General features: G+C 35.2%; 1 protein-coding gene across 1 annotated transcript; it reads right to left on the minus strand.

The window, feature by feature from the left end:
* Positions 1 to 7,960: 7,960 nt before the first annotated feature.
* LOC142322664 (uncharacterized) lies at positions 7,961 to 8,677 on the minus strand. Its single transcript, XM_075361741.1, has one exon. It carries the CDS (start codon positions 8,675 to 8,677, stop codon positions 7,961 to 7,963), a length of 717 nt encoding a protein of 238 aa, XP_075217856.1.
* Between the last annotated feature and the right edge of the window lie 6,180 nt (positions 8,678 to 14,857).

Raw genomic sequence — 14,857 nt, forward strand, 5'->3', positions numbered from 1 at the left:
ATATATATATACATTTTTAGAATAAATTTTTTTCATTGAGATAGAGCATTATTTTATAAATTTAACACAATATTTTATTTCATATACATATATATACAATGTGTAGTTTATATCTATTGTTGCCACATTCATGTTGAGCTTCATATATGTGACCACAACACTAGCCATTTAGATGTCAGCAGGAGTACAATATACCTATGTGCATGCTCAAGCACTAGTCCCCAACAAGCCAGCTGACCACACAATACCTCCCACTAAAGCAGCCTGACTCCCACCACGCTCTTGGCCATCTATATAAGTATGATGTCAGTACAGCAAGAATTAATTCATCACTGACCACCACCTGGAGAAGAAGAAGAAGAAGAAGAAAGAAGTTCCCTGGCTGGCTCAATGTGGGACCTCCCAGAAGATGCCAACACCCCCTCAGAGCAGGAGGCCAGACCAAGGAAGCCACTGGGCACAGATGCTACATTCCTGCCCCAGCCTGCTGGGCTTCAAGCATCCTGGCCAGTAGGCCAATCAACGGGCCCATCAGCAGGAGCCAGCTCAGTGTGATATTGCTCAGGGAGAACAGCCTTGGCTGCACTGGTGGAAGACAGCTGAAGACAAACTGACACTGCGGGACTCTAGGGGCCACCACTGCCGTGCTGAAGTAGGGACTCAACTGCCACTGAGGAGAAGTTCAGTCTGATTCCAATGGATGAGCAGCAATTCTCCAACAGCCAAATCAACATCACCAGAAATCAGCTTCTGGATCCAACAGCCTTCCTCAGGGCTTCCTTGCAAAACACACAAATGACTCTTGTCCAAGCCATCACTCCAAAAACCAAAAACAGCCCTTTTCAGGGCTACCAAAAAAGGTTTTAAGAAGCCACTTGCCATCATCAAAGCCATTCAGCAACAATATATATATATATATATATACAAAATACACTTTAAGAAATCTAGAAAATTTTCAGCAAAGTATGCATCTGCATGTGTTTAAACAGTACATAAATATTAGCTATTTTTTTTTTTTTTTTTTGTTATATTCTTAGAAAGTATTCTCATTATTTAAATTAGCTACTGTCTGTCTTCAATTCATCCTTTTATAGAATAAAGTTATATGAACCAATACAAGCTACAATGAAGTAAACTAACTGTGATGTTTTTAATCATAAAGATACAGCTATTAATCATTATAAATGCACCTAAGCTATTAGAGTATTGGCTAAGGCAGTAAAATGCTTCTGTTACAGCCTGTGTACTTAAAAAGCCAAAACATTTAATAAGCTGCAAATATCCAAAACATAAAACTTTGGAAGTTATCACAGGTCAAGTCACAACTAAATAATAAATCCTTTAATTATATCGTACAGCAGAATATTTAATTTAATTTAAAAATAACTAAATAAAGAAATTGTTCTTAATTATGATCAATAAACAAATACATACTTAATCATAGCAAATACTTCAACAAATACTTCTGATTAATCATAGCACTAATAAAATTGTGTATGGCAATCACATCATGCAGTTAGTGGAAGTGATGACAGTGTTTCATCAATCACTACTACCAGTAGTGAACAGAAAAATATCAGGTGGGCTGATGAAACTGAATCAGTTTCATACAATCGTACAATCAAAGTTTCGTACAATCAATTTAAATGTAGTTTTTAAATAATATGCTAAATGATTACATAAATAATATAAAACATTTAATTTATATCCAGATTAGAAAATGTATGACCTGTGCTAGCTAAAATTGGCCAGTTGTGTTAGCAGGGCTATGCTAACACTTTTTGTTCTTGTTAGTATATAACATGTACCAAATCTCTAGATGCTACATACTCTGACTTTCATAGTTATATATTTTTAGTTATTTGTTTTATTTAGAACAATGCAAAAGATTAATTAATTTTTCATCTTGATTAGATTTGGACAGTTCAAGCAGTAAAACCGATTAAGATATCATAATATCTGAATCATTAAGCCAGGTATGTTAATTTTTATAATCTACCAAATTCATTCATAATTACTATTATTATGAGTAAATAACTGTGAAAATAAATTACCTAATGAAATAAAAATGAATTTCACAAGATAGAAAAACATAAATACATAAAAATGCCAGTTCCAATAGATCAATAAACAATGTGAAAGATAGTCAATAATTAACACAAACTGTGTTCCCTTCACAAATAACCACAACAAACAAATAAAGTCTATGTAAAAAATATTTCATAATGCTCATACTTATCATCTTGTAGATTTAGTCATCAGAATGCACTGAAAGCAGAAAAAATATTACAATACAATACCTCCAAATACAGCATCTCTGATCTACATGAGTCTGTGGAATATTGTGCGATCAACACCTCTATAGGAAGAGCGGGACCAAGGCAGAACTTAATAAGCGCAATCTAAATACTTAAACAGAATCATGAATTATGTAGTTTATGGGAATTAAGGCTGAATTGGCTACAGAGATTAATAGGAAGAATTTATGAGACCAAATAAATTACTGTTACTAAAAAAATACTTTTCATCACACTAAAAAAGGGAGATAAATGTGAGAACTACTGCACTATCAAATTAATACGCCATACATAAAAAATACACATTAGGTTAACATCTGATCAGAATGCGAAGTAAAATTTATATTATATGTAGACATGTCCAATTTTAAAAACATGCATGGATATAAGAAAGGCATTTTAACCCTCCAATTAATATAACGAAGATTAATACAAAACTGTAATCTCAAAAAGAATTTGATAAGTGGGATGGAATAAAGTGTTTAAAATTATATGAAAAATCAGATTAAATACACAGAAATAAAAATGAAACACAATATCTACATAAGAACTAGCTGGCTGTGGTAATAGTTAGCACACATAATAGTAGAACACAAAAAGGCAAACTAGGAGAAAATAAAGAGCTGGATTCATTTACAATAGCTCAAATTAGGAAAAAGTAAATATTAATGAATGGTAGAGATTCCTGGACTGTCAAGTTTCAATATATGTGAGAAATATACTGAAGTCATAATTCATGGTTCCAAACAGCAAAGTAAAATAATTTTTAGAACTGAAGTCCTTATAAGTTAGCGTGGAAGATGCACTAGATGAAGACCACTATGGTTAAACATTTTTTTCAGGAAAAGAAATGGGAAAATTATCAATTCTAATATAACAATTAATTTTATAAGACAAGCTGAAGAAAAATAAAGCTAATTAAATGGTACCTATCGATTTTGATTGGTACCAAACATATTTCATTATCAGACCTTGCACAACAAGGTTTGATAATGAAATATGTTTAATATGTAAATTAGAACTGAAATATAGAGGTATAGAATATATCTCTATAAGTTAAGTTATTGACAATTTTATAAAAGAATCAAAGGACTGTAACAGTAGAAAATAAAGTAACACAAATTTTGTCTTACTTCAGGCTGGAGTGTTTTGGGAAAGAGAGTAAACTATCCCAATTAAAGGCAGTCCCTCTGTGAGTTGATCATTCTTTTTCTCTTCCCTCTATTTTCCTTATACTTTATTCGTTCTTATTCGGGTGAGTATTGTAGAAATAGGAATTAGCCTATCCTGGTTCTGGCTGTGTAGTACCTTCCAGTAGCTAGCAAAGCAGCTATTTTTTATTGGGGCTTGATGGAATGGTAACCTTCTTTATTGTGTCTGTGATGCTATCCAAGTTCTATTTCCTACCTGGGGGTAGTACAAACTCGCAGTTGAGAATCCCATTGGGTAAAATCAGGCATCCTTTTCCTCATAAAAAATAAAAAGACGTAAAGGACAATTCAGAGACCAAAAATTAAAGTGTTAATTTTAATATACATAAATTTTAGTGTATATCAAATTGAGTGAACTAGATTAAATTAAATTTCTAGGGATTATCATTAAAAAAAAATCCATCACAGAATAAATAAGTTAATGACTAATGTAATAAAGTAGAATAAATGACTAAAGATGCTTCTAGAATCAGAAACTAATCAAGTGTCAAAGGAAGAATGAAAAAAAAATTTATTGGAAGAATAAATTTTCTGTTAAAGAAAACAAATGTAATAAAGATAATGAAATGTATAATTTGTTCTGATATTTTATTTATTTCTGAAGTTTTGACGTTTACATATATTTAGTAAAACTGAATAACTTTATGGTGAATCAAATCATTTTATTAAAATACTTACATCATACAATATAGTCCATGAAAAATTCACTTTAAGAGCCATTGAACCTTAAAATCGGAGAAATTCACAGACAAGCAAGTTTCCATCAACTTCAAATTTTTATACTACCTTGTTATTTATGTTTAACATTTGGTACATTTTGATAGATCAAATAGATCAAATTTATAATTTAATCCCCTTCACATTATTATAGCACAAAACATTAAAACTTGCTATCAAACCACATCCAAAAAAAATCATACTACCAAAAATTTACCTTTTTGTTCTGGTACAAAGATATTAAATAAACTTCCACCTATCTTCAAGCCTGATCTAACAAGCAAACAATTAGCAAATTTTTCATTAGAACTTTTGCAACAAAAATAATGTTGCAATTCCACAAAAAAGTTCCTTTCTGCTTAACAATACCTGTTAATTTACCGGTACAGGTCGGTTACTTGATGATTGTAGCCTAACACTATACTGTACATACTGTACTGTATACAGTATACTGTACATTCTACTATTGTTCCACATCATCGCAAATGCAACGTATATCATGATTATAAATGCAAATGAAACTAAACCGTAAACATTTATGTTATAGATTACAACTCATAATACACTGAAGTATAGAGAGATAATTTAACTATTGAAAGAAAAATCAAGTAGATTAATTCAAATGTAATTGTAATTTGTAGTAACTTTAAAAAAAATTATGAAATATAAAAAATACATGGAAAACAAAAACATAAATTATTGTAACATGTTATATAATGGTAAATGGTGATATTTAATTAATACAATCTTTTAATTATTCTAATAATCTAATTCAGATAATCGTATAGGTTAAATGCTTGATTAACATTTGAATTAAATTAAATCAAACTTATCAATTTTTGTTCCATATTCAAACTTTATGAATCCATTTCTTCAACTCCAAATAGTATCTTCGATGGAATCTCATCTTCAGTATCCCTCACTGTTTCATCAGTAGAAGTTTCACTAATTAGGTTGATTGTTTTGTCAATTTCAATATCCATGGCACATTCTTTACGTCAGCAGTTGTTTTCAATTTCAATATCTTTCTGACAACATTTTAACCACATAATAGCATCAATAGAAAAATCGTTTTGTTCAACAAGGGCAATAATATCTGCTGCTTTAAAGGATAAGTTTCGATCTGCCACCCACTCTTTTATTATTTCCCAAATTAGTTCTACTGGATTTAAATCTTGGTGATTTGGAGGCAATTAAAGAACCGTATGACCCTCCGCATTTAAAATGATACGAGAATAAGTTACAAGCAGATTTAATGTTTGTATTAACTGAAGTAACTCTCTTTTAATCATTGGTTCATCAAAGGAAATATTCTGTCTCTTTAGCCACTCCACCATTTCTGCTTTAAGAGTTCCCATATTTGGAATTTTTTCCAATTTGCAAAAATGGTATGGTACGTTTTCAAGAACTATTACAGAATTTGGTTTCAATTTTCCCAAATATTTTTCAGAAATCCACTTCTCGAAGTTCCTGTGGTTCATATTATCATGGTAGTCACCTGATTTTGAGCTAGTGGTATATGTCAGTAAGGCATTTGGAACAAACCCGTCTTTTCCTCCTGCATGAATTATGATGACCCTTTCACCTTTGGAAATTGGTGAGTGAAATCCCTCACTGCTGCCATCTTTCCATGATTTAGCAGATGAGTGCAAAGTTAAAAAGTAACTTTCATCTAAATATATGATTGGTCTATTTTATTTCCAAAATTTCTTAATGGCTATCAAATAAAATATCCTCTTCACAGAAATATCATGTTTCTCTGTCAACAATTTTTGTTGTTTTCACACATTTAAATCCTAAATCGTGTAATTTATTTCTTAAGCTTGTTTCTCCTCCTTGCCAACCTAAATCATTTTGAAGTTTATTTTTTAATTTTTTGACAGTAGGTATTGTTTTATCTATCAAGTAAAAATTGTGAAAAATTCTTCTGATAGCTGAGGAATCATAATTGTCTCTCATTGTAATAGGTTTTTGTCTCTTGCAATTTTTATCTTTTTTTTTTTTTCTTCTCAACTCCCCTGGGCCGGACCGACTTGTTGGTATTACGCCACCCAGGGGAGTGTCTTTTGACTCTAATGGGCCTCCCCACCTACCGGCTGTACGTCCGGCATGACAGGTCGGCCCACCGGTTCAGCTCTTTTAATATCCTTGGCTTCTTTCATCAACATATTTCTGGATTAGAATTTGCCTAACGTAACCTGCTACTGTGTTCCAGTTATATTCACTGCTAGTCATAAATTGCACTATATTGTCAGGTGTTAATCCATTGATGTTCTGATTAAATCTCAAGACGGCCCACCTGTCGCACATGAAAAAGATGTGCTCCGCATCGTCAAGCCAAAACTTCACCCAAATACTTCAGACTATGAACCTCCTCAATGACATAACCGTTGATAAATACAGCAATGGGGTCTAGTACCCTTTTGCCTGTTATGGCAATACACCGAAACTTTTCATATGACAAACTCAGACCCCTAGAGTCCATCCACTCGTATATAATGCGGGTGGCCGCGTTCGCTCTTTCTTGTACCTGATCAACCGTTCTGCCCTCCACCAGGACTGCGAGATCGTCCGCATAAGCCAGCAATTCCACTCCATCAGGGAAACTTTTAAGCAGGAGGTCGTCTATGACAAGCAACCATAGCACAGCGACCCCAGGACTGATCCTTGCGGCACCCCACAGTGCATCTCAAAATGTATCCTTCCCTCCTGGGCCTCGATGCTACATTTTCTATCGGAGAGATAATCCTCAATTTGTCTACGTAAATAAGGGCTCAGCCCCTTTGAGGTCATCGCACTATTTATATGTCTCCAGCTAACTGATTTGAAGGCATTCCTTATATCAAGTGAGATTATCATCAGTATGCGTCTAGTACGCCAAGTTCCTCTTTTGACCTCGTTGGCCCAGTTCGAAATTTTACCGATGACCTGCACCGTGGACCGCCCCCGCCAAAAACCATATTGGTTTGCACTGATCCCGACTCCCTGTTTTAATTCCTGTATAATTCTGCTCGCTAGCATCTTCTCTACAAGTTTAGCCATGGTATTTAGCAGACTCAACGGCCTATAAGTGGCGTCCTCAGTCATAGGTGCACCTTTAGGGAGGAAGACCACTCTGGCCTCCTTCCAACATGCAGGGAAAAACTTCCTCTCTAAGCCATAGCTAGCGATCTCTAATAACTCCCAGGGAGTCTTCCTGATCAAACCCTTTATTACCGCTGCGGGGATCCTATCCAGCCCGGGGCTTTTCTTTAATGCCAGACTTTTGGCTGCTAGTTGTAATTCGTCGATGGTAAACCTCCTGCCCTCACAAGGTGTGGGTCCACTGTCTTCGGCCATCATTCTGGGGAACAAATTCGCCACCTGTATCTCTGCATTTGCCCTGTCCAGCACAGGCAATCGTCTTCCGAATCTCTTCGTCACTATGCGATAAGCTTGACCCCATGGGTCAGTGTCTAGCTCTTTTCAGAGATTGCTCCAACATTCTCTTTTCTTCTTTTTAATGGCTTTATTCAGGGCCCTTCTGGTTTCAGTATACATTCTTGCTGCATGCTGATATTCCTCTCTACCGTTTCTAAGTAATCTCTGTTTCCTTCTCCTTAAGGACTGGAGTTCTTGTCTCAATTTACCAATCTCGGCTGTCCACCAATATACATTTCGTCTCCTTGCAGTATTATTTGCCGTCCTGTTTATCTCTTGCATAACTATATTCGATAAAGCTTCAGGGGTCTGTTGCTACCTGTCCCTTAACCTATCAGCTGTCCTATTAACTATTACTTCTATTTGATCGGCTGTGAAATTCAGTGGACGGGGATACTCCACTCGCTCGAGATTTGCGTCTATCAGGTCTAGTCTCATTGCAAGATGATCACTGGCAATCTCATCAAGGAGGACCATCCAGTTGTATTGTTCTCCTCTCCATCTGTTATCCAGGATGGTCAGATCTAAGACAGACTGGTGGCCTCTGGCAACATAGGTAGGGGTGCCATCGTTAACACAGCGACACCCAGTTATTTCCAGCAGATCTGCCAGAATTTGTCCTCTCCTATTCATGTAGCTACTACCAGCATTCACCATTTTACTATTGAAGTATCCCAACATGACCAATTTCTTCGGCGAATTAATTATTACACTCTGCAAGATGTCAATAAAGTGAGTGAATTCAGCTAAGTCTATATTTGGTGACACGTATACCCCCACTATCATGATAGACTCGTTCTCCAGAGCAACAACACCCCTAACCCTGAACCTGAGCCTCCAGTGAATACTGCTACTAGTAACCATTATGGCAACATCACCCTCCGTATCAGTTATCCAACTAGATTTAGCGGCTCCGTATCTGTTAGGCTCAGCAACTGCAAGAAGGTCTATCTCTTTCTCAGCTACTACTCGTGCGATCAAATCATGTGCAAGATGACTCCTGTTTACATTTGCAAATAATGTCTTATACATACTGATCTTTCTTACATAGCCATGCCCCAGTCCTGTGATCTTTGCTACCGCAATCAAGACACCGCTTCAGCTCTTGGCAGTCTACAATCTTATGGCCTCAACCTCCACAATTGAAACAGAGTTCCAACCTATCTGGGCCCTTACAGTCTTGCCTCCTGTGCCCGGTTCCCCAGCATCGATAGTACCTTTCCTCATCCTCGCGTATGTAGGCTCTACAACTTATCCACCCTATCCTCAGCCTTTGTTCGACTAACTTACACGCGGCTCTGTAAGAGGTGATAACCGTGACATTTCTAGTCTCACCAAAACCCTTTCTGATTGACGATATCTTAAAATCTTCGTTAGGGCCAATCCAGTTGGCTATTGCGGCCATCACCTCCTGTTCAGCAGTATCCATCTCCACATCCCTGATGTGTACTACCGCTCTCCTACTAGCTCTGCTCTTAAGATCCACATGCAGATCAGCCGCTTTGTCCCTGAGTAGAGTGGTAAAGTTCTCTGCATTCTTTACGCCCTCGATCCTAACGTGTAGCTCCTCATTGCGGCCCTTACGCAACGATATGACATTATTGGCCTCCTTGCTCGACACCGCTCCCTTCATCGACCTAAGGAGCTCAGCGTATGACTTGGCTTCGGCTTTCACAACAACAGTGCGGCTCTGATCCGCCGGCGGTGTGGCTTTCTTGATGGGTATTTGATTAGTGCCCACATGTCTTACACTATTGTCTCCTTTTATCGTCAATATATATATTGGTGTCTCCTTATTTCTTAACAGATACGACAGGATCTTTTTCATATAGTTCCCAATGCTCCCCGCCGGCAAGACATAGGCAGCATCTGGTGCTTGTGTTACGACTCTCCTGGTCGTCTCCTGGTGTAGTGAGAGTCTCCCTCTCAGATACACCAGAGTTGTAGCATATTTTGTACTTGCTTCTCTTTTTCTCTGTTGTGTTGTCTCCAATAACCGAGACTTCATCTTTTATAATGTCTCCTACAGCAAATCTAGGGCCTTGTTCTTGCTCTCCCGTCTTTTTTAGGTCTTTTAAACTGCATGTTATTTCCCTGTCGGGAGGGAGTTCCATCACCAGACTTATCTTACTTCTCAGATTATTCGGCCACCTTCTTTGTAAGAGCCCTAACAGCTCCTCATCTTCTAGCTCCTTGCAAAGAATTTGCTCCATGTTGTCCTCCGTGGCTGGCAGATCCGTTTGAGTGGCCTTTGTCACTTTATTCACAGAGGACGACTTGTCAACCAGTGCATTCAGGCCCTCATAAACTGCCCTCAACTCCTGTTCATGAGTACTGATATATTTAATGAGGCCCGGCCCCATATGCTGTTTCAATGAAATCGTGACCATTCCCAGTTGATGAACCAGACTTTCCAAGGTGTCAATGTGCTCCTCCTCCTCCTCTGAGGACCCTTGATGTGGTCTTTTCTTGCATTTAACATCTAATTTCTTGATGGGTACCATTCTCTGCTGACTGCTACTTTGGGCAGCTGTTCCCTCTAAGGGGAGCGATCCTCTGCGCCTCATAATGTCACGGTTGGACTATGGGGACAATCCCGCGCCCAACGAGTACCCACTTGGGGATGGGAGCCCCAAACATTTTTTTGGGGGGGGTTGGAGGTGGTAAAATGTATCGATCCAAAAATTGGATCAAAAATTTTGGGGGGTCAGAGGGTAGGGAAGTTTTGGGGATGGATTTATAACCGGGTATATTGGATATAGGACGAGTGGGTCAAAAGTTATTAGAGAAAGTTAAATTCCCTAGTAAACGGCTAGTCTGAGGACTTTGAAAATTTTACTCTTACAATAAGAATTAGACAAAAAATTTTCAAAGTCCTTGTTTACTATTAAAAACAGACTCGTACAGGCCTGTCTTATAACTTAGAATAATTTAGCTAAAATAGCCTCTATTCTAACCTCGAAAAAAATTGTAAAAAACTATTATACAGTAAAAATTTCTCACTTTAGTACACACTAGTAGTCTCTTCGTTAGTAATATACCTCACTATCACCCTCACTCACTATTATAATAAAGATTTAGCGAGAAATAAGTACAAAAATAATGAACTCACTAAAGAGAACAAAAAACTTAAAAAACTTGATAAGTCCGCAACCAAATAACTCGAAAATTATAGTCCGTATTCCTTGTCCAGTCCACTTAAAATTCCAGTTCACCAGTCGAACACAAAAGCCAAAAAACCAATCCAAAACAACTAAAAACGCGGAGCTCAGATAGACACGTCAACACACCGTGCAGTCCACAACTCGACTTGCAATTTTTATCTGGAATACAGAAACTTGACTCATCATTTTCATTTGTAAACATGCTTTCAGCTTCCCTTTTTATACACGTTATCGCACTAATAGAAACACCAGTAGCTTTACAACAATGAAGCTGAACTTGTTTCAAAGGAATAAGAAAGCTGTTATCTGATTTCTTAGATTTGCTGAGCTTAGCTTCTTCCATAAATTTTAACATGTTATATATAATTTCTTTGCTCTGTCTATGCAATTTTGTATTTTTTACTTTGCTTTTAATTATAGGATTCATTGTTAATGAAGAAATGACACTAAAATAAAATATTTTGTTTCATGTGAATACTAAAATTATTAGGCTCTATAACAAAAAGAAACTACAATCTGCTTTCAAAACCCATGCAAAATATACTTTACCAACAGAAAATAGCTATAGGTAATTCTTAAAAAGATGTCACTTATAAATTTAAATAAAAAGCGCACAAATAAATTTATTGAACTTGCCTTGTTGCAGTTCAGAAAACTGTGCTATTGTAAGAGTGTCCTACTGTCACCTAAGAGGATACTAAATACTTGTTATTTATTGTTATACATTATAGTTTTTTATAAATCCAAGGGTCTACACATCTATTGTAATATGTGTTAGATAACATAAATCACAGTTTAAAGATAACTTTAAATGCAAATGTAAATACAGTAATTAGATGAGGATTCATATTTTTTTAATAACAATGTTTGTGGAACACACGCATAACAGCTCTTCAACACCCCATGCAGTCCACTCACCACCACTGCGCCAATTGTTAACGGACCCAATATAAACATAATTTTTACTTAATTGCAAAATATTTTTTATAATATTAGATATATTGTTAAGCTGCCAATCATAGAATGTACTCATATGTAATTCTAGTTCTATATTATTTAACAAATTAATAGATATCACTGTCTCAATTTGTTATGTTGCATCTGTAGTATTGGTTATGGAAGGGAGGTCACTCAATTTCGAATTTGTAAGTTAAAAAAAAAGAAAAAATTGTCATTACATTTATTTCAAACAAATACTGTTACCTAGGCTAGTCATGCACAGAAAAATTAGTGCAAGTAATAAATCTGTACTAACAATTCTCAATCCATAAATATGCTTATGAGCAATTAATAAAAAAACAATATTTTTCATAGTTGCAATATAAGGAATAAAGGCCTAATTCAAAATAAACAATATCTAAAGTTATTTCAAAAGACTCCAACTACATAGGGTCTAAAGAAAAAAAATGCATTCAATTCAGTTAATCAATTTTTTCTACTTAGCATTTGAGAAATATTTGAGAGGTATACTTGTACTTGTGTAATAATGTTTAAGATCCACATGATTGGAAAATAACTTTCTATGCTTCATTAAAGTTTCTAGAATTTAACCTAAAGAAAATGTTAACATAAATAAAATAATACATTTGCTTACTTGTACATATGCATTTTTTTCTCTGTTGTTAAGAGGCAATAATGTTTTCTTTTTTCTGTAAATTTTATAATAATCAATTTTTAGAAAATCTTCAGTTATATAATGATTATCATATAAATCACTTGTTATGTAACTGTTATGGTAATGTAAAGACCTAAAAGTCAGAGAAGTTAAAAATCAATACAAAAATTTGTTACTTGTTAAATAAATAAATATTTAGACAACATTTTTCATACAAAAATATAAACAATCTGTAAATAAAACAAATATATATGGCACTAAAATTTATCAGAAATTATTTATAGAAAAGCCAGTCAAATAATGAGGCCTATAAACAAAATTACTAGAAACATATTAAAATACTGAAGTTGTGTAATCTGTATTATTTTTGTATTTTTAAATGTGTATTTAAGTCGAAAAGTTTAAAAAAAGCTTTACAAATATAGAAAGCTATAATCCTATAAAGTTTTCAAGGTACTCTTATATCACCAGTACAGATTACACATGACTGCTATATGTGTTAAAGAATATTCAAACTCAATGCAGATGATTTTTTTAGCAAAACTGATATTTTATGAAAAATGTTTAACTCGGACAATACTCAGAATGTTGTAGTACTCTGTACTGATGACAGGTAAAGGGATGAGTTGACCCTTGACAGCACACACAAAATTTTAAACAGACAGTCCAGTTATTTAGCACACACTAGTGACTAAAGAATACTAACAGAAACTGATACTCAGACTGACATTTTTATTTAAAAACATTTTTGAAGTATACTGAAAAAACAATCTAAGTACTAAGTACTACAAATCTAAGTACTACAAAAATAAAAAAAATTCTAAAAAATAAAGAATCAAATAAATGGATGACACTGTGTCAAAAAATAAATATAGTAGCAGTTCTTCACAAAATGGAGATTTAAGTCAAATTAAGCACGTGAGGCAACTGCTTGATACTTGACTATAACTGAATAAGACAACAATTAAGTATAAACTGATTTAAAATCAATAACAAAAACAAAAATTTTTAATCGACTGTAATTTAGTAAGTGTTTCTTATGAACGTGACATATGTCAAGCACCTTAGGGACAACAGGCAACAATAAGAGTCACTTACTGTTAGAGTTATTTTTATTATATAGTTTAGCCAGTCACTGTGGTGAGTAGAAGGGTGTGACTGCCAGGGATAGGTATCACCTGCATTTCAATGGGTTTGGCATACTGGTGTACAACAGGATATTTGACTCAGAAAAGAAACAAGAAACTACATTTTTCACGCTCCTCAATAAACATGGTGTGGAATGCTAGTTATTCTAAAGAATGATTATATCATCTTATAAATGATTTTGTCTGCTTCAAGTTGTCTGTAACCATTACGATTATGGCACCTAACACAGACAAATTTTATAACCTGTGAAATAACAATTGATTCTCAATTAAATTCAGTTGACCATCCAAAACAAGAAAATAGAGTTCATATAATTAACACTACAGCACATTGTGTTCGGAAAGTTGCTGTGCACTGGAATTAGAGAAGTGTATTATGAAACTTTCTTAATTATTACTCTATATTTTTATTTCATTATTTTATAGAAACAGATATTGCAATAACTAGAATAGTTAATTAAAGGTATTGAAAATGACCTCCTCCAACATCAATACAACACTGCATGCATTTCAATTTGTTTTCAAACACTTTAACCAGCTGATGTACTGGAATGTCTTGTAGATATGGTGTTATTGTTGTTTTTAGTTAGTCAATTGTGCATGGTGTGTTGCAATACACTGCTTGTTTCACTAACCCCCATAGAAAGTAATCTGGCAAGCCACAAACCCTCAGAATAATTCCTTCACCAAAGATATTTCATAAAAAAGCCATTGACATCTTAGCTGTGTGCACTGTAGCACCATCATGTTGGAACCAACCACGACTGATTTCCACTTATGTAAACTGACTAATGAATTTTGTTAAAACAGCAACAAAACAATCACTATTAACTGTATTTTCAAAAAAGATTGGAACTACAATGTGCGATCCACTCGCACCGACCCAGACTCCAATTTTGACTTTGTGCAATTAATGAGGATTAGTTGTGGATTGGACAGAAGCTACCGGTGCTATCAAGTGATGTAATGCAGAGGTGTTTGATGAAATTGTTTCCGAGGAGGCGACAGGAAGAGGTAGAGGAAATTGCGACTGTGGAAATTCCTCTTTTTCCACAGAGGAATTAAACACAAGAGGAATTGTTTAGTGCTGCAATGAAAACGAGTAAGAGGAAAAGTCCCGGCTTAGACGATATTCCGGATGAGGTTGTGGCGCTGATGGCAATGAAGTTCCCAATACAAATATTGTCGGCATTCAATAAGATTTTATTGGATGGTGTTTTTCTGCGAGATTGGAAGACTGCAAAAGTTGCATTGTTGAAGAAGGCAGGAAGGAAAGTGAATGACC

This window comes from Lycorma delicatula, chromosome 4, assembly GCF_047948215.1.
Source record: "Lycorma delicatula isolate Av1 chromosome 4, ASM4794821v1, whole genome shotgun sequence".
Lineage (NCBI taxonomy): Eukaryota > Metazoa > Arthropoda > Insecta > Hemiptera > Fulgoridae > Lycorma > Lycorma delicatula.